General features: G+C 48.7%; 1 protein-coding gene across 1 annotated transcript in view; it reads left to right on the forward strand.

The window, feature by feature from the left end:
- The first annotated feature begins 2,997 nt into the window (after nt 1-2,997).
- Nucleotides 2,998-20,032, forward strand: part of HMCN2 (hemicentin 2) — a 175,892-nt gene continuing 158,857 nt past the window's right edge. Inside the window, exon 1 of the mRNA XM_040225390.1 lies at nt 2,998-3,253. Within this exon, the coding sequence (XP_040081324.1) occupies nt 2,998-3,253 (256 nt within the window). The remainder of the gene's footprint in view (nt 3,254-20,032) is intronic.

Here is a 20,032-nt window from a genome sequence, read left to right on the forward strand (position 1 = left end):
CTAGAGCTGAGTCCCCCTGGTCTAGCCCTGGTCTAGAGCTGAGTCCCTGGGGATATGTGTCGCTTCCCTCCCCATGGCCAGCGCCCAGCCACTGGGCCTCTCTGATACCCGCTGACCCATTTAGGTGGCAGACCTTCCCTGGTGCCTAGCATGTACCGGTACAGGGTCTCTGCTGCCACGGAGCTCACGGTAGGGGTGGGAGGAGCAGGGATGACCCTGGTGATAAGGTGGGCAGTGCTAGGACAAGAGGCCAGAGGGGGCTCTGGGGTCACAGAGCGAGGTGCTGAAGTAACCTCAGAGCTGCGGTCTGAGCTGAGACGGAGGGGGCAAGGAGATGTTACAAGGAGAAGTGGGGGAGGGGGGCTTCTTCCTGGTTGAGCGCTCAAAAGGGCAGGGTCTGGAGAAATCTACCACCATGCCCCACATACAGACCAGAACCTTCCGTCAGGTCCATGGGGCTGCCTGTGCCTGTCCTGGGAGCATGATGTTCTCAGGGGAGGCACTGAAAAGTGAGAGGACTATGGCTCCCTCCCACAGCGCTCCAAACCAGGTGGGCCCACGGAAGCTGTCTCTCCTTTATTTTATTGTTTAGCTGCTAAGTTGGAAAAGGCAATGGCAACCCCCTCCAGTACTCTTGCCTGGAGAATCCCTTGGATGGAGGAGCCTGGTAGGCTGCAGTCCATGGGGTCGCTAAGAGTTGGACACCGCTGAGCGACTTCACTTTCACTTGTCACTTTCATGCATTGGAGAAGGAAATGGCAACCCACTCTAGCGTTCTTGACTGGAGAATCCCAGGGACAGGGGAGCCTGGTGGGCTGCCATATCTGGGGTCTCACAGAGTCGGACACGACTGAAGCGACTTAGCAGCAGCAGCAGCGGTGTTTGACTCTTTTATGACCCCATGGACTGTAGCCCGTCAGGGTCCTCTGTCCACAGGATTTCCCAGGGAAGGATACTGGAGTGGGTGGCCGTTTCCTTCTCCAGGGAATCTTCCAGACCCAGGGATGGAGCCTGCATCTCCTGCATTAGCAGACAGATTCTCTACCACTGAGCCACGTGGGAAGTCCTTCTTTATTTACTCAGTCGATACTGAGTGAGTCCCCACCATGAGCCAGAGACTAGGCTGGGAACTGGGGTGGGGGAGGCTGATCTGGGGAACCAAGATGCATTCCTGCCCTCAAAGGACTCATGGGCCAGTCAGGAGAGAGGTATAGAAAGAAGCCACGAGAACAGAGTGGGGTTGGCAGTGGTGGGGCCCCAATTCTCTCCAGGTGGTGGGAGGAAGCCCCGTCTGGGAAAGGATGGCCACAGGGACCCAGACAGCACCACGAGGATCTCACCTGTGTCCCAGAACCCTCACATGGGAGCCAGCAAGACTGGTGGGCAGAGGGATAGCCCCACCACCTGGAGTCATCAGATGACCTATGGACAGTGTCTTATAACTCTTAGCAGAGGCAGCAGAGCCCAGGGGGTTTGGGATCCTTCTAGTCGAGTCTCTGCTATTTGAGAGCTGAGTGATTTTGGGGCAAACGACTGGGCTTCCCTTTACTCATCTGTAAAATGGGTTGTGTTAATGTATGGATGTGAGAGTTGGACTGTGAAGAAAGCTGAGCACCAAAGAATTGATGCTTTTGAACTGTGGTGTTGGAGAAGACTCTTGAGAGTTCCTTGGACTGCAAGGACATCCAACCAGTCCATTCTGAAGGAGATCAGCCCTGGGTGTTCTTTGGAACGAATGATGCTAAAGCTGAAACTCCAGTACTTTGGCCACCTCATGCAAAGAGTTGACTCATTGGAGAGACTCTGATGCTGGGAGGAACTGGGGGCAGGAGAAGGGGACGACAGAGGATGAGATGGCTGGATGGCATCAAGGACTCGATGGACGTGAGTTTGAGTGAACTCCGGGAGTTGGTGATGGACAGGGAAGCCTGCTGCTGCTGCTGCTACTAAGTCACTTCAGTCGTGTCCAGCTCTGTGACCCATAGATGGTAGCCCACCAGGCTCCCGGGTTCCTGGGATTCTCCAGGCAAGAACACTGGAGTGGGTTGTCATTTCCTTCTCCAACGCATGAAAGTGAAAAGTGAAAGTGAAGTCTCTCCGTCCTGTCCGACTCTTCGAGACCCCATGGACTGCAGCCCACCAGGCTCCTCCATCCATGGGAGTTTCCAGGCAAGAGGACTGGGGTGGGGGGCCGCTGCCTGGAGTGCTGCAATTCATGGGGTCGCAAAGAGCCGGACACGACTGAGCGACTGAACTGAACTGAACTGAACTGAACTGAATGCCTCCCTCTCGGGTTGCAGCCGGCCCCTGAGGAAATAGTAACTACGTGATAAGGCTTAGCAACGTAGTTGCTGCTCAACTTCTGTGGGTTGATTGTATTAACCGTCCTAATAGACAATAACTGGGAAGCACACATTCCTGTGGAAAGAAAGGGAGTTGCATTTTGTGCGTGTGTGTGTTTGCGTGTGTGTCTGCCTCTCGGAGAGTTTTTAGGGGATTGGGTGCAGGGAGCCACAAAAGCTAGGGCCGTGGGTAGACCTCCAGGGCAGGGGACGCGCGGTCCCCACTCTGCTCCTGCCCCCCTCAGCGGGGTGCGCGGTCGGCGGGAGGCGCAGGTGTCCAGTGGGTCCCGCGCGTCCCCATCCCTCGCCGCCTTGGCCGGGCCCCAGCTCCCTTCTGCCGTCCGCCCTGCGTCCTCCTCTAACCTCGGGTCTGGACGGTGGAGCAGTGGGGCCGGGAAAGTTTGAGTCACGGCGGGGGGAGCGGAGGAGGCGGGCCCGTGACCCTGAACGGGGTGGGCTCTAGGACCCGCCTCAGGCTCCCAGCAGGGGGACCCCGCCGCAAACCCAGGTCCCGCGCGCACCGGCCGCGGCGCGAAGGAGCGAGGGGCCGGCTGCAGCGGTCGTCGGGTGGCCGCTGGGTGCACCAGGGCGGTCGCGCTCCCCAGGACCCGCGAGCCTCCACCGCGGCAGCCGCAGGCCCTCGACCGCGCTCAGCATGAGGCCCCAGGCGCCGCTCCTGTGGCTGCTGCTGGCGGTCTCCGCGGCCGCGGCGGCGGTGGTCGGCGAGCCCGGGACGGCGCTGCCCCTTACCACGGGGGGCGCCACCCTGGCCATCGTCTTCGACGTCACCGGCTCCATGTGGGACGACCTGATGCAGGTGATGGACGGCGCCTCGCGCATTCTGGAGCACAGCCTGAGCCGCGGCAGCCGGGTCATCGCCAACTACGCGCTGGTGCCCTTCCACGACCCAGGTAGCGCCCCCCGCACCCCCGGCCTGGCGCCCTGGCGCCGTGCGCTCACCCGCCCGCTCTGCGCCCGGGGCGCACTGAACGCCCGCCGGTTGCACTGCGGCCCGGCAGGGGCGCCTTCTCCACACGTCCGCTCTGCACCTAGGGCAGGCCTCGCAGACGCTGCGTCCTCTCCCAGCTCCCTACCCGCAACCCGAACCTGATCTCCCCTTCTCCCGCGCCTCCCCGCCCGCGTCGTCGGGTGGGTGAAGGAGAGAAGCGCGCACTACCTTCAAAAGCCGCGCTGTGCAACTATGCGGCTTCAGCAAATAATCTGCCTCCCGGAGCATCACAGGGTGAGAACCACCTCCAGGCTCGCTGAGATGTTGAACTGGGGCCTTGGTGTCCAGGGCCTGGCCCTCGCGCGCCTCCGCTGGATTTGCCCTGTGTTAATTCTTAGACTTAGCTCCCATCGTGGGATTCGGGGGCCAAATGCTGCATATTGCCCCTCACCTGTTCTCGAGAGAAAAACAGCAGCCAGGTGGCCTCCGCCTACCCCTCACTGCCAGCCCCCGCTCCCGTAACCCACTCTCCCCTGCGGGCAGCACCTCGCCCCCTACCTTTCAGTTCAGGGTTAAGGCCATGCCCTTGAAAGGCTACAGTAGAGAAGACCCCACTGTGGGCAGTTGCAAGGAAAACAGCTGGGGAGCTGTGGGCTCAGACTCCCAACCTTGGAAGTGGCAGGACTGCTTGTTCTCCAACATTTTTGGTGGAAAATCTTCAGACTTACAGTAACATAGGGAGAAAAAAAAAAATACATAAACACCTGTCTGCCCACCACTCAAATCCCATGATTTTTGCAAAGTTTTGTCATATCTCTCCATTAGGTACCTCCCTGTTCAGAAGGATAGCTTTCTAAAGCCAAAAACTAAACTAAAAATAGCAGAGTTTTTTTGCAGAATTGTACTACAAAGTGTTCTTGTTAGGAGGAAATGCACCCAAGTCTGGATGAGCTAGGAAGCCCTGTTAGAAGCCCTGTTTTCCTTGATTAATCACAGCATCATTAGAGATTTTTGAGAAGCCAGGTAAGGGTGGGGTGTGACATAATCCCTTACAGCCCTCAGGCTGAGTGTGGAGTCCCTCCGCATCCAGGAGCTCTGGGCTCTGTAAAGCTCTGCAGCTCACAGCCCAGAAGCCAGGGGTCTAGAAAGATTTCTGGGAACAGCAGAAGCTTGGCTCCCACCTGGAGGCTAGGAAAGAGCAAGGCTAGGGGAATTGTGACATCATGGGGTGTGCGGTGTGTCCTGGGGGCTTCAGCTCAAACAGCTCATCCTCTGTCCCCCTAACTTTCTCACTCCCTTTCTGGCTCATTTTTGTGCTTCCAAAGATAATGCATTGAAAGGGCTTAGTGACCATTTAATCCACCCTTACTCTTACAATTGGAGAGACTGAGGCTCTGGACACAGACAGGACTTCCCCAAAGCCACCTGCCAGGCTGACATAATTTCTGATTGATGCAGTGAACATGAGTTTGAGCAGACTTAGGGAGATGGTGAAGGACAGGGAAGCCTGGTGTGCTGCAGTTGCATGCGGTCACAGAAGTTGGACATGACTGAATGATTGAACAACAATAACCCATATTTGTCTCTAAAATGCTTGCTCCACTGGCGGGCAGGAGAGCAGCCTGTTGGATACAGTGGATACAGTGTCCTGGGCTCCATAGTATCTTCACAGTCCCCTCTCTGGCCATTGTCTTCTTGAAGCCCCCTTTCCACCCCCAAGCTCTCCTCTCCTCTCTGGATGCTGAGCGCATGCGTGACCCTCTAACCTTCACTCCATCTTCTGCAAAGTAAAAAAATCCCATCCCCCTTTCCCATCTCTGCTTCCCAAATCATGCTCCCTACAGACACCCCAGGTCCAGTGGAGGGGAAACCTCAGTGTTTATTGAGCCCTTGCTGTATGCACAGTCTTGTGAAGCTCTCAGTGTGAAGCAGGCAAGGTTCATGCCAAGGAGCCAGCAGCCTGCTGGCGACAAGACGGGCAGAGGGTAGCAGGTATCCCTCCTGATGGCTCCTGATTGTTGGTTAGTGTGGGAGGGGACTCATCAAAGGCTCTCTGAGGAAGCAGCATTGGAGCAGGATCTGAGGAAGATGAAGGGAAATTGATCAGCTTTTGACCACCTGCTGGGGGATGCTAGGTACCAGGGATACAGAGGGACGAGGGTCTTCCTAAACACATGGAGCTCGCTGAGTGGTGGTTGACACGTTGGGGCAGGTGTCTGTGGATGTGGAGCCTGGGTGCAGGAGGGGTGAGATGGGGCAGCTGGGAGAGGCGAGATTGGTCCAGGCTGTTGTTAGCGAAAGGTAGGGTCTGGCTGCTTGCTGCTCAAAAGCCAATGAACAGGCTGGGTTGGTGGAAAGGCAGGTTTGCTTTATTTCAGATGCCGGCAACTGGGCGGGGGAGGGTGGACGTCCGTCCAGAGGTCGACACCCCTCCACCCCCAACCACCACCACTGACAGTCACTGGGGGGGCATGCAGAAACAGCACAGTCGCCTCTGACAGTCATCTTGAAACCGGTCATCAGTGGTCTGACCAGCACCATCTTGGTTGTTTTGGGTGCAGTTAATCTTCAGTTCCAGGGTTGATCTGTTGCCATTTCTTGGAGGCACATTCTCAGAATTGGGGCAGCTTGAGTCATGGCTACAGTCTGAGCATCATGTAGTTAACTTCTCCACCTGGTGGGGGTTTCAATACCTACAAGACAGCTCCCAGGATATCTCTCAGAAAATTATCTAGAGACTTTGAGAAGGAACCAAAGGTCTCCGACTATCCTGATGAGCACACTATTATTATTTGGTCTCCTTTGAATGGTTCCCCTTATTTCTGCATATTCACACTTCTCTGATTAAACTTATTCTTTGACTAACGTTTTTCCACAGAAAAAAAGGCAGGCAGAGGACATGGGCGGGGGTTGGGGGGCAAGGACCATAGTGTCCTGTTCCATTTCACCAAGACTGCGGAACTGAGGACTCTTAGATCTCCTTTTATGGGCTTTGAGCAGACACTGAGTGTTTCTGAGCAAGGATTGGAGCTGTGGTTTAGGTTAGGCTGTGTCTTTTGACTTGGCCATTGGAATTCCCTTTGGTGGAAGTGGGGCTGAGAGATTGGGGTTTTAGCTGACAGTTCAGGGCTTCCCTGGTAGCTCAGATGGTAAAGAATCTGCCTGCAATGTGGGAGACCTGGGTTCGATCCCTGGGTTGGGAAGATTCCCTTAGAGAAGGGAATGGCTACCCACTCCAGTATTCTTGCCTGGAGGATTCCATGGACAGAGGAGCTTGACAGGCTACAGCCCACAGGGTTGCAAAGAGTCAGAAGCGACCAAGTGACTTTCACTCACTCACTCACTCAGGTCCCAGGGCTGTGTCCTGGGAGGGTCTTCCTAAAGGAAACCCCTACATTAAACCCCAGAGACCACACTTCGCAAGACAAGTTTCAAGTGGTTCTGGGTGGCACATGCTTCAAGATAAACCAGAACCTGTGCTTTGGAAATGTTTTTTTAATGAAAAAAAAAAAAAGGGTATGTTCCCAAATGGCAGAGTTAGACTTTTGCTAATGGTTTTATTTTGGCTGAAATTTAGGTTGTTTTCAGTTTTTCTCTATTAAAATGTCGCAAAAAGCACTCTGGTGTATAAATCTTTGTCTGCATCTTTGATTGGTTTTTTTCGTTGGATTAAAGTTTTGGAAGCAGAATTCCTAGGTCATTATATAAACATACTGGGGCGGGGGGTGGGTGGGGGCGGGAAACTCTTCAAATTGTTTTCCAAAATGTTTTGGAAGTTTAAACTTCTACCAGAAGCATCCGAGGGGACCGTTTCAGAGCAGCTACCCTCAACCCTAGTGTGCTGTGTGTGTGTTCAGATGCTCAGTCTTGTCTGACTCTTTGCAACCCGATGGGCTGTAACCTGCCAGGCTCCTGTGTCCATGGGATTTCCCAGGCAAGAATACTGGAGTGGGTTGCCATTTCCTTCTCCAGGGAATCCGCATGACCCAGGGATCAAATCCATGTCTCCAGCATTGGCAAGCGGATTCTTTACTGCTGAGCCACTGGGGAAGACTGAACAGCTAATAAACTGGAAAGGGGCATTGTGTTTTTGTTTTTGTGTGTGTGTTTAGTCGCATCTGACTCTTTTTGGCCCCATGGACTGTAGCCCGCCAGGCTCCTCGCTTCATTAAATTTTCTAAGAAGAACACTAGAGTGGGTTGCCATTTCCTATTCCAGGGGATCCTCTAAACCCGGAGATTGAACCCAAGTCTCTTGCATTTCCTCCACTGACAGGCAGATTCTTTACGTCTAGCGCCACCTGGGAATCCCCCAGCCCTAGGGATTAGGATAATAATATTCCACCCTCCCTTAATTCAAAAGATCTACTGATTTCAATTGCTAGTGAGTTTCAGTAAGTTCTCAAGTGTTCACTAGATTTTTTCTTGTGTGTGTGAATGTCTTCTTTTGTAAATTTTCATTTCCTTTACTCATTTTTCCGTTTGAGATTTTTAGTGGTTATCAGTCAGTATGAAGACTTTATATTGATGATATTATTGCTTTTTGTTGTATGGTTTTGTATGTTGTAGCATTTTTCCTGATTGTTTGCATTTTAATATTTGTGGTTCTTAATGTTCTAAAGTTTTAAATGTTTATGTAGTAAATCTAGTGACTTTTTCCCTTTGTAAATTTCTTTACTTTCATTCTTAGAAAGATATGTTTTTTTCTTATCACAAAATCAGTTAGGTAAATGTTCTAGGTTTTTTCATTTGTTCTATTTTTTTTCTCTTTATGTTTACTTTTTAAACCTGGGATTAAAAAAAAAAACTGGCATATGGTATTAAAAAATACCTTGATGTGATTCTTCTAGAACAAGATAATGGTTAGGGTACATTGTATCAGATATTCCTTTCTTTTTCATTCATTTGGATCCTGTCTTTATCCAAAATTACTTTATGTCAATTATTTTATCTTTCCATTCTGTCCTATTTTATGACAGTTCTTGTGCCAGGGGGATACTGCATTCATTATTTGGGTTTATAATGGGGCAAATCCTTCCTCCTATTCTTTAAAAAAAATTTACCCCCAGACTTACTGAAATGCAGTTGACACATAATATTGTGTTAGTTTAAAATGCCCAGTGTATTGATTTGATACATTTGTATATTGCAAAATGATTACCACCATAGAATTGGCTAATGCTTCCATCCTGTCACATAATTGCCATTTCTTTTTTGTGGTGAGAACTTTTGTGATCTACTTTCTTGGCAATATTCAAGTACATAATACAGTATTATTAGTGATAATTACTATGTTCTACATTCAATTCCCAGAACTTATTCATCTCATAACTGGAAGTTTGTACGCTTTGACTAACATCTCCTTATTTCTGCTACTCCCTGACTCCTGGAAACCACCACTTTTCTCTGTTTCTATGAATTTTTTATTTTTTTAGATTCTATATATAAGTGAGATCATACAGTATTTGTCTTTCTCTATCTGACTCATTTCACTTAGCATAATGCCCTCAAGGCCCATCCAAGTTGTCCCAAACAGCAAGATTTCTTTCTTTCTTGTGGTCAGATAATTTTCTGCTGTGTATGTATGCTGTATCATTTTTATCCATTCACAGCTGACCACTTTAATTTTTATCTTTTTTGCCACAGTGTGCAGAAGGATCTTAGTTCCCTGACCAGGGATGAAACCAGTGACCCCTGCAGTGGAAGCGCAGAGTCGTAAACCAGTAGACCACCAGGGAAGTCCTGAGAGTTTAAAATTTTTAATGAACTTTAAATTTTAGAACAGTTTTAAATGTACAGAATTATTGCAGAGATAGTACAGCAGTTCCCATATACCCAACATCCAGTTGTCTCTATTATGACCATCTTCCATTATGATGATGCATTTATCTCAACTGATGCTGGGGAAAAGTGAGGGCAGGAGGAGAAGGGGATGACAGAGGATGAGATGGTTGGATGGCATTACTGACTCAATGGACATGAGTTTGAGTAACCTCTGGGAGCTGGTGATGGACAGGGAAACCTGGTGTGCTGCAGTCCATGGGGTCACAAAGAGTCGGACACGACTGAATGAACTGAAGTGAACAAGCCAATATTGAAATATTATTGCTAACTACAGTCCATTCTTCATTCGGATTCCCTCGAATCTCCCCTAGTCTGTCTCAGGATCCCATCCAGGACCCTGTGTTACGTGTGCCTGCCATGCGCCTTAGGCTTCTTTGGTTGTGATGGGTTCTCAGCCTTTGTTTTTGATGACCTTGACAGCTTTGTTGCCTATTGCCCAGATGTTTTGTCCCTCCATCGTAATTTGCTGGGTGTTTTTCTCCAGTTAGAGTGGGTAATGGGAGGAAGATCACAGAGGAACAAGGCTGTTTTCGTCACATCATGTCAAGGGTGCGTACTATCAGTGTGACTTATCACTGTTGACGCCGACCTTGATCACCAGGCTGAGGTTGTCGAATGTCTTCATGGAAGCTTACTCTTTTCTTTCTCCCTTTCTGTTCTATCCTCTTTGGAAGAAAGTCACTACATGCAGCCCACACTTAAGAAGTAGGGAGTTGTAATCCACCTCCGTGAATGTGGAGTATTGTTTGGAAATCTGCACGAGAGTTGAGTCCTCTCCATTTATTTGTTTATTCGATCGTTTGTATGTATCAGTATGGACTCATTGTTTTATTCTTTGGATTGTAATCCAGTACTGCTGGGTTTATTTTATTGCTCAAGTTTTTCCAACTTTAATCACCGGAAGCACTTTCATTTGGCCTGTGTGTACCTTTGACATACACTTACTGTTGTGAGCTATATTTTAAAAAATTTTCTTACTTTCTGGCACTACAGGCTATTCCAGGCTCATGTCTTTCCTGCCCCAGTTCTAGAATTAGCAGTTTCTCCAAGGAACCCTGGTTCTGTTTATTAAAAGATGGTATTCAATGCCAGCATTAGACACCAATGCTTCCCAGGTGGCACAGTGGTAAAGAATTCGCCTGCCGGTGCAGGAGACACAGGAGATGTAGGTTCAATCACTGGGTTGGGAAAATTCCCTGGAGTAGAAAATGGCAACCCACTCCAGTGTCCTTGCCTGGAGAATTCCATGGGCAGAGGAGCCCGGCAGGCTACAGTCCATGGGGTCATAAAGAGCTGGACACGACTGAACACACACCTCTCACTTCTCTGAGCGCGAGGTGTTCTTGTTGCTACTGGGTTGTCACTGCTTCTGTATGTTTAGCTGACAAAGCAGGAGATACATGTTGTCTATGTAACTTGTGTATGTACCTACAACTATTTCTGGATTTACCATTTGTCTCTAGATTAAGCTGAATGAGTTCATTCTGCAGCCTCCGACTCTCTTTCATTACCACGTGGATCCCGCTAACCTCCTGCTCTTGCTTATCCATAACCTCCCGCGCCGACAGTGACCGCCCTGGCTCTCTTCATCCGCCACCCACCGTCACTGACATAACTTCAGAGTCAGTGCAGCTTTAGGGTGGTTTTAGCCTAGCTAACTTGCGCCCCATGGAAAACAACTTTATTAACAAGAGGACCGTTCTTTTGCCTTTCGTCTTGTAAATGCAACTCATTTCCAGAGTTACTTGGCCCGGGACCTTCTTCATGTTCCTTTTTTTTCATCTTCATTTTTAAAATATTCTTGAACATGATTCTTTTCAGAAGAAAAGTAGAAAACCTTAGTCAACTTCCCCCCAAAATTTCCTGCTGTGATTTTGCTCAGAATTGTGTTAAATCTTGATTTGGGGAAGAATTATCGTTAAAAAATTTTTAATTTTTTCCATGTAGGAGTGCTGGGTGTGTGCTGTGTTAGGTCGCTCAGTCGAGTCTGACTCTTTGTGACCCCATGGACTGCAGCCCGCCAGGCTCCTCTGTCCATGGGATTTCCCAGGCAAGAATGCTGGAGCGGATTGCTATTTCCTTCTCCAGGGGACCTTCCCCACCCAGGGATTAAGCCTAGACTCTTGTGTCTCTTGCACTGGCAGGTGGAGTCTTCACCTCTGCTCCAGCATGTTGGAGACCTCTTCCCTTTTTATTTTTTTGCATATTTATTTCCTTTATTGAAAACTTGTAATCTTTTTCCCTTATAGGTTCCACCCATTTCTTTTTAAGATCATCTGTAAATATTTGGGGTTTTGTATGACTATTTTGACCAGGACTTTTTTTCATTACATTTTTTGTAAATGAGTATTGCTAGTATGTTGGAAAGCAATTTATTTTCATATATTTATTTTGTTTCCAACTTTCTTACTAAAGGGTTTTTAAAAGACTAGTTCTAATTTTTTTTGAGAGAGTAATGTCTTGAGTTGTCTAGGTTGACAACTGCACCCTGTCCAAATTATAATATTGTTTCCTTTTTTCCAATCAAATTTTTCACTCATTTGGAATGTTTTGTAGTATTTAGCAGCTAGAGCTTTCAGAACAGTGTTAAGTAATAGTGATGGCTGAAGTGGGTCTTGTCTTTATTGTATTCTTTCTTGTTGGCTCTTGATTTGAAGTTTTCTTCATCAGATGGAGGAAGATACTCTCATTCTTAATTTACCAAGGGTAGAAAAAACATCCCCCAAACAAATAAGCCCCAATGGCTCAGCAGGTAAAGAATCTGTCTGCAGTGGACGAGACATAGGCCATGTGGGTTTGATCCCTGGGTTGGAAAGATTCCCTGGAAGAGGAAATGGCAACCACTCTGGTGTTCTTACCTGAAACATTCCATGGACAGAGGAGCCTGGTGGGCTACAGTTCCAAGGGTCGAAAAGAGTCAGATACAGCTGAGCACCGAACTGAAATCTGACAAACAAACAAAAAAAAACAAATGAGGGTGGGTGCTCAGTATTGGCCAGTGACTTTCTGCCTTTGCTGAGATGTTTGTGAGATCTTTCGCCTGTTGACCTCTTGGTGTGATTCTTTCCTTCTTGACCATTTCCACATTCCTTGCTTAATAATCCACCATGACCGAGCAAGGATTATTCTTTGGTATACAGCTGGATTCTATTTGCCAGTGTCTTCTTTGGGACTTTTCCACTCATTTCAATATGTGTGATCAGTAAGTGATATTCTTTCTTTGTGCTCTCTGTCAAATTTTGACGTCAAGGCTTAGCTCTTTCAGTAAATAACTAAAATTATTGTTTCCTCAAAAAATTACAAATTTAACACAAGCTTGTTAAATGTTCTAATAACACTACTCTCAAGAAATGTAAACACTTGTAATATTTTGTGTGCTTCCAGACTCTCTGCGTGTGTGTGTCGTTCACTTGCATACATATGTACACTTCATTTTTTTATTACATAAAAATAGGATGATATTATGCATACTGTTTTGCAAACTGATTTTCTGCCCCACATAATAGATCATGGGTATCTTTTCACGTTAGGAAGTAATAATCCACCCCATTGTTTTCATGACTACAGAAGCTGTTACAGGAAGGATCTTAATTTTTTTAATTAATAACTAATTATTTTAAAATTGGGGTATAGTTGCTTTACATGCTGTGTTAGTTTCCGCTGCACAATGAAGTGAATAAGCTATAAATATACATATATCCTCTCCCTCTTAGACCTCCCTCCCACACCCATTCCGCCGTCCTACCCCTCCAGGTCACCACAGGGCACCAAGCTGAGCCCCTTGCTCTCTGCAGGAGGTCCCCACCAGCTATCTGTTTTATACCTGGCAGTGTGCCTATGTCAGTCCCAGTCTTCCAGTTCATCCCCCCCTCCTCCCCCGACTGTGTCCACATGGAGAGATCTTCATGTATCTTCTCTTGACTTATCCAGCCATTCTCATATTGTGGGAAATAGGTTGTTTTGAGTTTCTTTACAGTACACACACACATTTGCAAAAGCATAGCTATTGGATAGGTTCTCAGAACGGCAATTGCCATTGTTAAAGCATGTGAGCATTTTTAACTTTAATAGATATCAGCAAACTGTCCTCCAAAAGTGCTATACCATCTTGCCCTCTGCCTAGAGAGTATGACACTGCTTTTCCCAACCTTGTTGGCATCCAGGGACATTACTCTTCCTGCTTTTGCTAATCCAATAGGTGAGAAGTGGTGACCTGTTTTAATTTGCGTATGTCTGATTGAGGGTGAGTTTGAGCATCTTCTCTGGGTTACCAGGTGTCCTGCCAGCTTTCCGCAGGGAAGAGGTGGTTTTAGCTGGTCAGCAGCCAGGATTCTTGTCGTTGTTTAGTCGCTCAGTCATGTCTGACTCTTTTGCAACCCCATGGACTATAGCCCACCAGGCTCCTCTCTGTCCATGGGATTTCCCAGGCAAGAATACTGGAGTGAGTTGCCAATTCTTTCTCCAGGGGATCTTCCTGACCCAGGGATCAAACCTGTGTCTCCTGCACTGGCAGGTGGATTCTTTACCACTGAGCCACTGGGGCAGGAGCCAGGATGTGGGCAGGCAAAGTGAACGTGTTCAGTAGGCAGAATTGCCCATGAGGTGGGGTGACTTGGGTTCTTGCTGCATGCTCTAAGGTGTTTGTGTTTATCTCTGTGTGTGTGTGTGTGTACCGGTATATACTGTCATCCTGGAGTGACACTGCTGTTAACAAACTTCTCATCATGAAACAAATAAATCAGTCTTTGCTCTGAGCAGAAAATCCAGCCCTCTGACCTGCCCCCTGGTGCGTCTCTCCTTGGACATGCTTGTCCTTGTCACTGAGGGTGCCTCATCAAAGTGCCATGTCCCTGCCTGAGCTTTCGAGCATGCCTGTGCAGGGCAGGGGTGTGGGGAGAGGAGCAGGCTGGGCATGCCTCCAGGAGGAGGAGCAGGAGGATGGGGACGCAGTGAGTCTGAGAGTGGGAGGCTGCCTGCTCGGCAGGCCTGGGGTGGCTGAGTGCATTCGGTCCACCCGGTCCCCAGGGATCCCTGACAGACTCACAATTCACTGGCTCCATATGTGATTCCCAGGGGATTGCCCGGGAAGGATGGGCCAGGCAGGATGCCAGTTTGGGCTGTGGCACCTTCAGTCAGTCCCGCCAGGCCCCCAGAGAAGAGCCCAAGTCCATTAACCACTGGGTGGTAACAAAGAGGCCTGGGCTGCTCTGAGAGGTGGGGAGACAGGAGTGACCTTTGAGTTGAGATGGGGAAGGGTTGGGTATGGGGGCGGTGGTGGCGGTTTAGTCACCAAGTCATGTCTGGCTCTTTGTGACCCCAAGGACTATAGCCCGCCAGGCTCCACTGTCCATGGGATTTCCCAAGCAAGAATACTGGAGTGGGTTGTCATTTCCTTCTCCAGGGGATCTTCCCGACCCAGAGGTCAAACCTGGGTCTCCTGCCTTGCAGGCAGATTCTTTACCAGCTGAGCCACCGGGAAGCCCTGGGCGTAGGTGGCTGGGGTGGGGTCCATATAGAACCAGGGGTAGCACAGTGGGCAGAGGGAACAGCACAAACGCTGGCTCTGAGGCTGGCGGGAGTGTAGATCCGAACATCTCCCTGAAGATGGGGGGACTGGCAGATGTGAACGCTCAAGGCAGAGCCTGAATCCGTTATGTGATCAGGGCCCCAGGAGACCCTCAGGAGACACGGATTCTAGACTTCTGGATGCCAAGGAGGAAGCCGAGGAAGGTTCTGAGGTTCTGGGGCTACTTTAGCTCTTTGGACAGAACCACAGTTGCTTCCTGCCCTGCCTCGTCTGCCTTCAGCAGTGTCTTCAAGGGAGTCCATTCAGCCAGCCCTGGGCTCAGGAACTGTTGTAGTCCTAGCAGGCCAGACGTCCTTCTCTCTGCCTTTTAGACATGGAAGGACTGAGTCCCGGGGAGGGGACATGATTTGCCCACTGGGGTGGCAGATGGTGGGACCCTGCATGGAGCCTTGCCGTTGGAGGAGGGGCCGTGTGCACACCCAGAATGACCCCAGGATCTAAGTGCTGCTTTCAAGGAGGGGGGAAGCATCTCTGCAGCTGCCTCTTTGTAAGACCTTGGGCAGTTTGCTTTACCCACCTAAGCCCTCGAATTCTCATCTATAAAATAGAGATAGTAAATAGGAGGCTATAGGTTGCAATATGATTTTTTTTCTGAGCAAATGTATATTAAGTGCCTAGGACAGAATCAGGTGCTTAATAAATATCAAAACAATGGTAGCTGTCCTTATCATCATTGTCACCATCATTTTGAGATTCAGTATAGCCAATTATGTGGCTTTGGAGCCAATTATGTGGGTTGGGACATTATTCTAGATGGAATTCTAGACATTATTCTAGACTCGGGGAAGAGTCCTGGACGTGAGGTCTTTCTGAGATTGGACCTCTGCTGCTTGACTGTGGCCTTGACCACTGGGATGCACACAGTGGGTGAGGGGCTGGACCATCCATCACCCATGTGAAGGGCTGGGTGATTCTTCTTGTGTGTGATCCTCATGTCCCAGAGGCTCCACACCCTCCTCTTGTCTAGTGGAAAAAACTTCCCTATGGAGAGATGGTTCTGGGCCAGGCTTCTGGGGCTTGCATGCTCCAGGACAGCACAAGGAGAGCCAAGGTCATGGGTTTGATCATCCCTGGGGCTGGCGAGCCCTGCTCGGAGAGACTGCACGCCACATCTGCCCAGCTGTTTGGCAACTGCCCACCTCCAGTCATGAACCTCCCTCCCCCTCCAGGAACAGGAATGAGCGGCTGGAGAACAAGTGTCAAGTGTCTGCAGCTTCATGCGTGGCTGAGAGCTTGGGTCTGGGGTTGGACAGATCCAGGTCTGAATCCCATTTCTGCAACTTCCTCATTGTAAGATCTTGGGAAGTTTGCTTTCTCTTCCTAGTGCTTGAGTTCTCCTCTATAAAACAGAGATAATAAATAGGAGGCTATAGGTTGCTATATGGTTTTTTTTCTGCAAATGTATATTCAGTGCCTAGAACAGAATCAGGTGCTTAATAAATATCAAAACAATGGTAGCTCTCCTTATCATCATCATCACCATCATTCTAGGAGACGGTATAGCCAATTAGGTGGCTTTGGAGCCAATTATGTGGATTGGGACATCATTCTAGATGGAACATGGTCCTCACAGAATTCTTGTCCTTCTTAGAACCTCAAAATGTGACCTTTTTTGGAAACAGGGTAATTGAAGATGTAATTAGTCAAGATGAAGTCATGCAGAAATAGAGTAAGCCCTTAATCCAATGTGACTGATGTCCTAATAAGGAGAGAAGAGGCACAGGGAGGCGGCCCTGCAGCAGTGGAGGCAGGATTGGAGTGATGCTGTGTCTGCAAGTCAGGGAGCACCAAGGATTGCTGGGACCAGGAGAGGTGAAGAGGAAGACGGCATGGGGCAGTCTCCTCGAGAGCCTTCAGAGAAAGCATGGGCTGCTGACACCTTGTTGCTGGACTTCTAGTCTCCAGGAATGTGGGAGAATACACTTCTGTTGTTTAAAGTCACCAAGTTTGTGATCTTTTATTATATTAATAGTGACCCCAGGAAACTGGTGGGGCTGCCCCAGTGGCTCAGACAGTAAGAATCTGCCTGCAATGCAGGAGACCTGGGTTCGATCCCTGGATTGGGAAGATCCCCTGAAGAAGGGAATGGCAACCCACTCCAGTATTCTTGCCTGGAGAATCTCATGCATGGAGGAACCTGGTGGGCTACAATCCACGGTGTTGCAAAGAGTCGGACACAATTGAGCAACTAACACTTTCACTCTCAGGAAACTAGTACAGGTATTAACTACCACTTACAAGTTGTATGACCTTCACCAAGGTCTGGGCATCCTCAGTTCTAACAGGGAACTGTTAATAGGACTGAGCTAAACTCTGTGAGATAATAAGTGCTCAATGCATTGAAACTGCTGCTAGGCTCCTCACCCACTTCTATCTCCACCACCGCCACCACCACCACCACCGTTCCCAGTGTCATCAGCATCGGCGTTACCATCAACGTCGTCACCACCTTCATCATCACCAGCATCAGCAGCGTCAGCAGCACTGCCACCATCATCCACATCAGATCATGCTGGGAAGGGCTTTTTATCCAGAGCCAACCCTGCCTGGACCATGTGAGGGAAGGAGATGGGCAGGGGCTTAAGCAAGCCCTCTCGGTGGGCAAACTCACATGGAGACATGCCAGGTATCCTGCCCTGTCCTGGTACCTCACTCTGTCCTGCTGAAAGGCAGGTCTTGAAAGGACCACCCTGCTGAAAGCACTGTGTCCCGGAAGCTTAGGGATGGTGAGTGATGATGTTGCAGCAAGTGTCAGGAATGAAAAATAAAGCCGTGGACCAGCATCAAAGAAAGACAAGAAGGCATCCATCTCTGTCTCACTGCCTGGAGCTGTAGATGGATAGGTGGGTGGGAGGACAATCAGACAGCAAGGAGGACAGGTGGAAAGAAGACCTTCGTGCCCCCATCCCTGTCTGGGCATCTTGATAGCTGATCCAGCCCTGGAATGATGGGACTGGTCAGTAATAGTCAGTGCCTGGAGGTGGCTTGGGGATTATCTGTTCAGTGCAAGAAGGAAATCAGACTAGTTTTGTGCATCAGTGTGTCTGTGTATGCAAGTGTGCTCTCCCCTGAGGGCCTTCTTTGTTCAGAACTTAGGGCAGAGCTTTTAAAATGCCCTGTCCTCTACCTCAAGAGGAATGAGACACACTTTTGTCCATCTGGCCAGCTCTCCCTTAATATGGCCAACTCCCCTGCCTGCCCTGAATAACCACCTTTGGTTTCCTGCCTCGTTTTGGATCTGTTTCTCTGAGTGGTGGGCAGCGAGCGGCATGCTGTGATGGAGGGCCTGGGGATCAGACAGGCTTCACATCCAGCAAATGATTGCTGAGTGTTGACTGTATGCCTGGCATTGTGCTGGGCAAAGGATAGAAAGATAAATGAAACTTCGGTCCTGACTTGACGCTGCTCAAACAGTATACTCTAATAGGATTTGTTATGAGTAAATAAAGATTATTCATGCACTCATTTGGACAGTATTTCTTAAGCACTCACCATGTGCCAGACACTGAGCTTGGCAGGAGGTCTACGATGATGAACAAGAGAAGGGGTCACTGTTGGCATGACGTAGTCAATCAGCTCTTCTGCCAGATCTTCCCACCTGACCTTGAAGGACTCCTTTCCCCTCTCTGGCCTCAGTTTCACCGTCTTTTTAAAGCTGGGGTCTTTGGATCTCTTCATCCTCAACGTTGTTGTTTGGCACATAGGTTGGTAGTCAAATCATTTTTCCCCAAGCCCATTTCTTTTTTAAAAATTTATTTTATTGAAGTATGGTTGCTTTATCATGTTAAGTTCGGCTGTACAGCAAAGCAATTCAGTTATACATATTATATATTCTTTTCCATTATGGTTTATCACAAGGTGTTGACTATAGTTCCCTGCGCCATACAGTAGGACCTGTTGCTTATCCATCCTTTGTGTAATAGTTTGCATTTGCTAATCCCAAACTTCCAATCCACCCCTCCATCCTGCAGCCCCTCGCCCTCCCACAAGCCCATTCTGTGTCTGAGTCTGTTCTCTGTGTCTGTGAGTCTGTTCCTGTTTCATAGCTGAGCTCATCTGTGTCATAGTGTAGATGCTACATAGAAGTGATATATGATATTTGTCTTTCTCTTTCTGACCTACTTCACTTGGTATGATGATCTGTATGTCTATGCATGTTGCTGCAAATGGTATGATTTCCTTCTTCTTTACGACTGAGTAGTATTCCACTGGGTATATACACCACATTTTCTTTCTCTACTCCTCTGTCAGTGGAGATTTAGGTTGTTCCTGTATCTTGGCTGTTTTGAATAGTTACATAGGGGTCCAAGCCCATTCTTAAAGGAGACAGGATGGTGGAGGTTGAGGTAGGCCAGATAATGCCCCCCAGATACCCACAGAGCTTGTACATCTATTCCTTGTCATGGCAAAAGGGACTTTGTAGAAGTGGCTAAGTTAGGAATCCTGAGATGGGGAGATGACCCTGGATTGTGTAGCTGGGCCCATTGTAATCACAAGGGTCCTTCTAAGAGGGAGGCGGGAGGATGAGAATAAGTGAAGGAGATGTGATGACAGAGAAGAAGGAGAGGAAGCTATTTTAAGATGCTACATTACTGGCTTTGAAGACGGAGGGCAAAGACCGTGATCCAAGGAATGCAGGAAGCTTCCAAAAGCTGGAGAAGACAAGGAAACAGATTCTCCCCTAGAGGCTCAGGAAGGAACACAGCCCTGCCAGCACCTTGATGTTAGGACTCCTGACCTCCAGAAATGAATGTGTGGTGTTTCAAGACACTGAGTCTGTAGTCATTTGTTACAGCAATAACAGAAAACTAATACAGAGTCCATAAAGTCCTTTCCAGGGATCTCCAGCCCAGGGGGTCCTCCAGGGCTCCTGAAATTTCCTGTGTCTTGTGTTTGCCATACAATCCCTGGCTGAGACACCCAGAGGTTAGATGAGGTGGTTCCTGTTGGGGAATGTTGCTGAGGGGTGTGGGGGAGTTGGGATTGGGCAATTCCCCAAAGAATTTTCTTTCCTCTCTGTACAGAATATCTCAGAACAGCCTAGATGGAAAGTCAGACTTTAGACTGTAGGTCTGGCATTCTCCCCACCTTCCACTACAGGGCTGCCCATTCTGGTTTCCTCCACCCAGTAAAGTTGTTCTAAAAAAAAAAACTGAAAAAAAAGAAAAAGAAAAATGAGGGGAAATCCCAGAGGAAGCTGATGACCTACATTTTAACTTGACAAGTAGAACCATGGAGAGGATCAACTCCCTTTGACTAGTATTATCCTTCCAAGAAACTTTAATACTTTGGCCACCTATTGTGAAGAACT

This window comes from Oryx dammah, unplaced genomic scaffold (genome assembly GCF_014754425.2).
Source record: "Oryx dammah isolate SB20612 unplaced genomic scaffold, SCBI_Odam_1.1 HiC_scaffold_25, whole genome shotgun sequence".
NCBI classification, from domain to species: Eukaryota; Metazoa; Chordata; class Mammalia; order Artiodactyla; family Bovidae; genus Oryx; species Oryx dammah.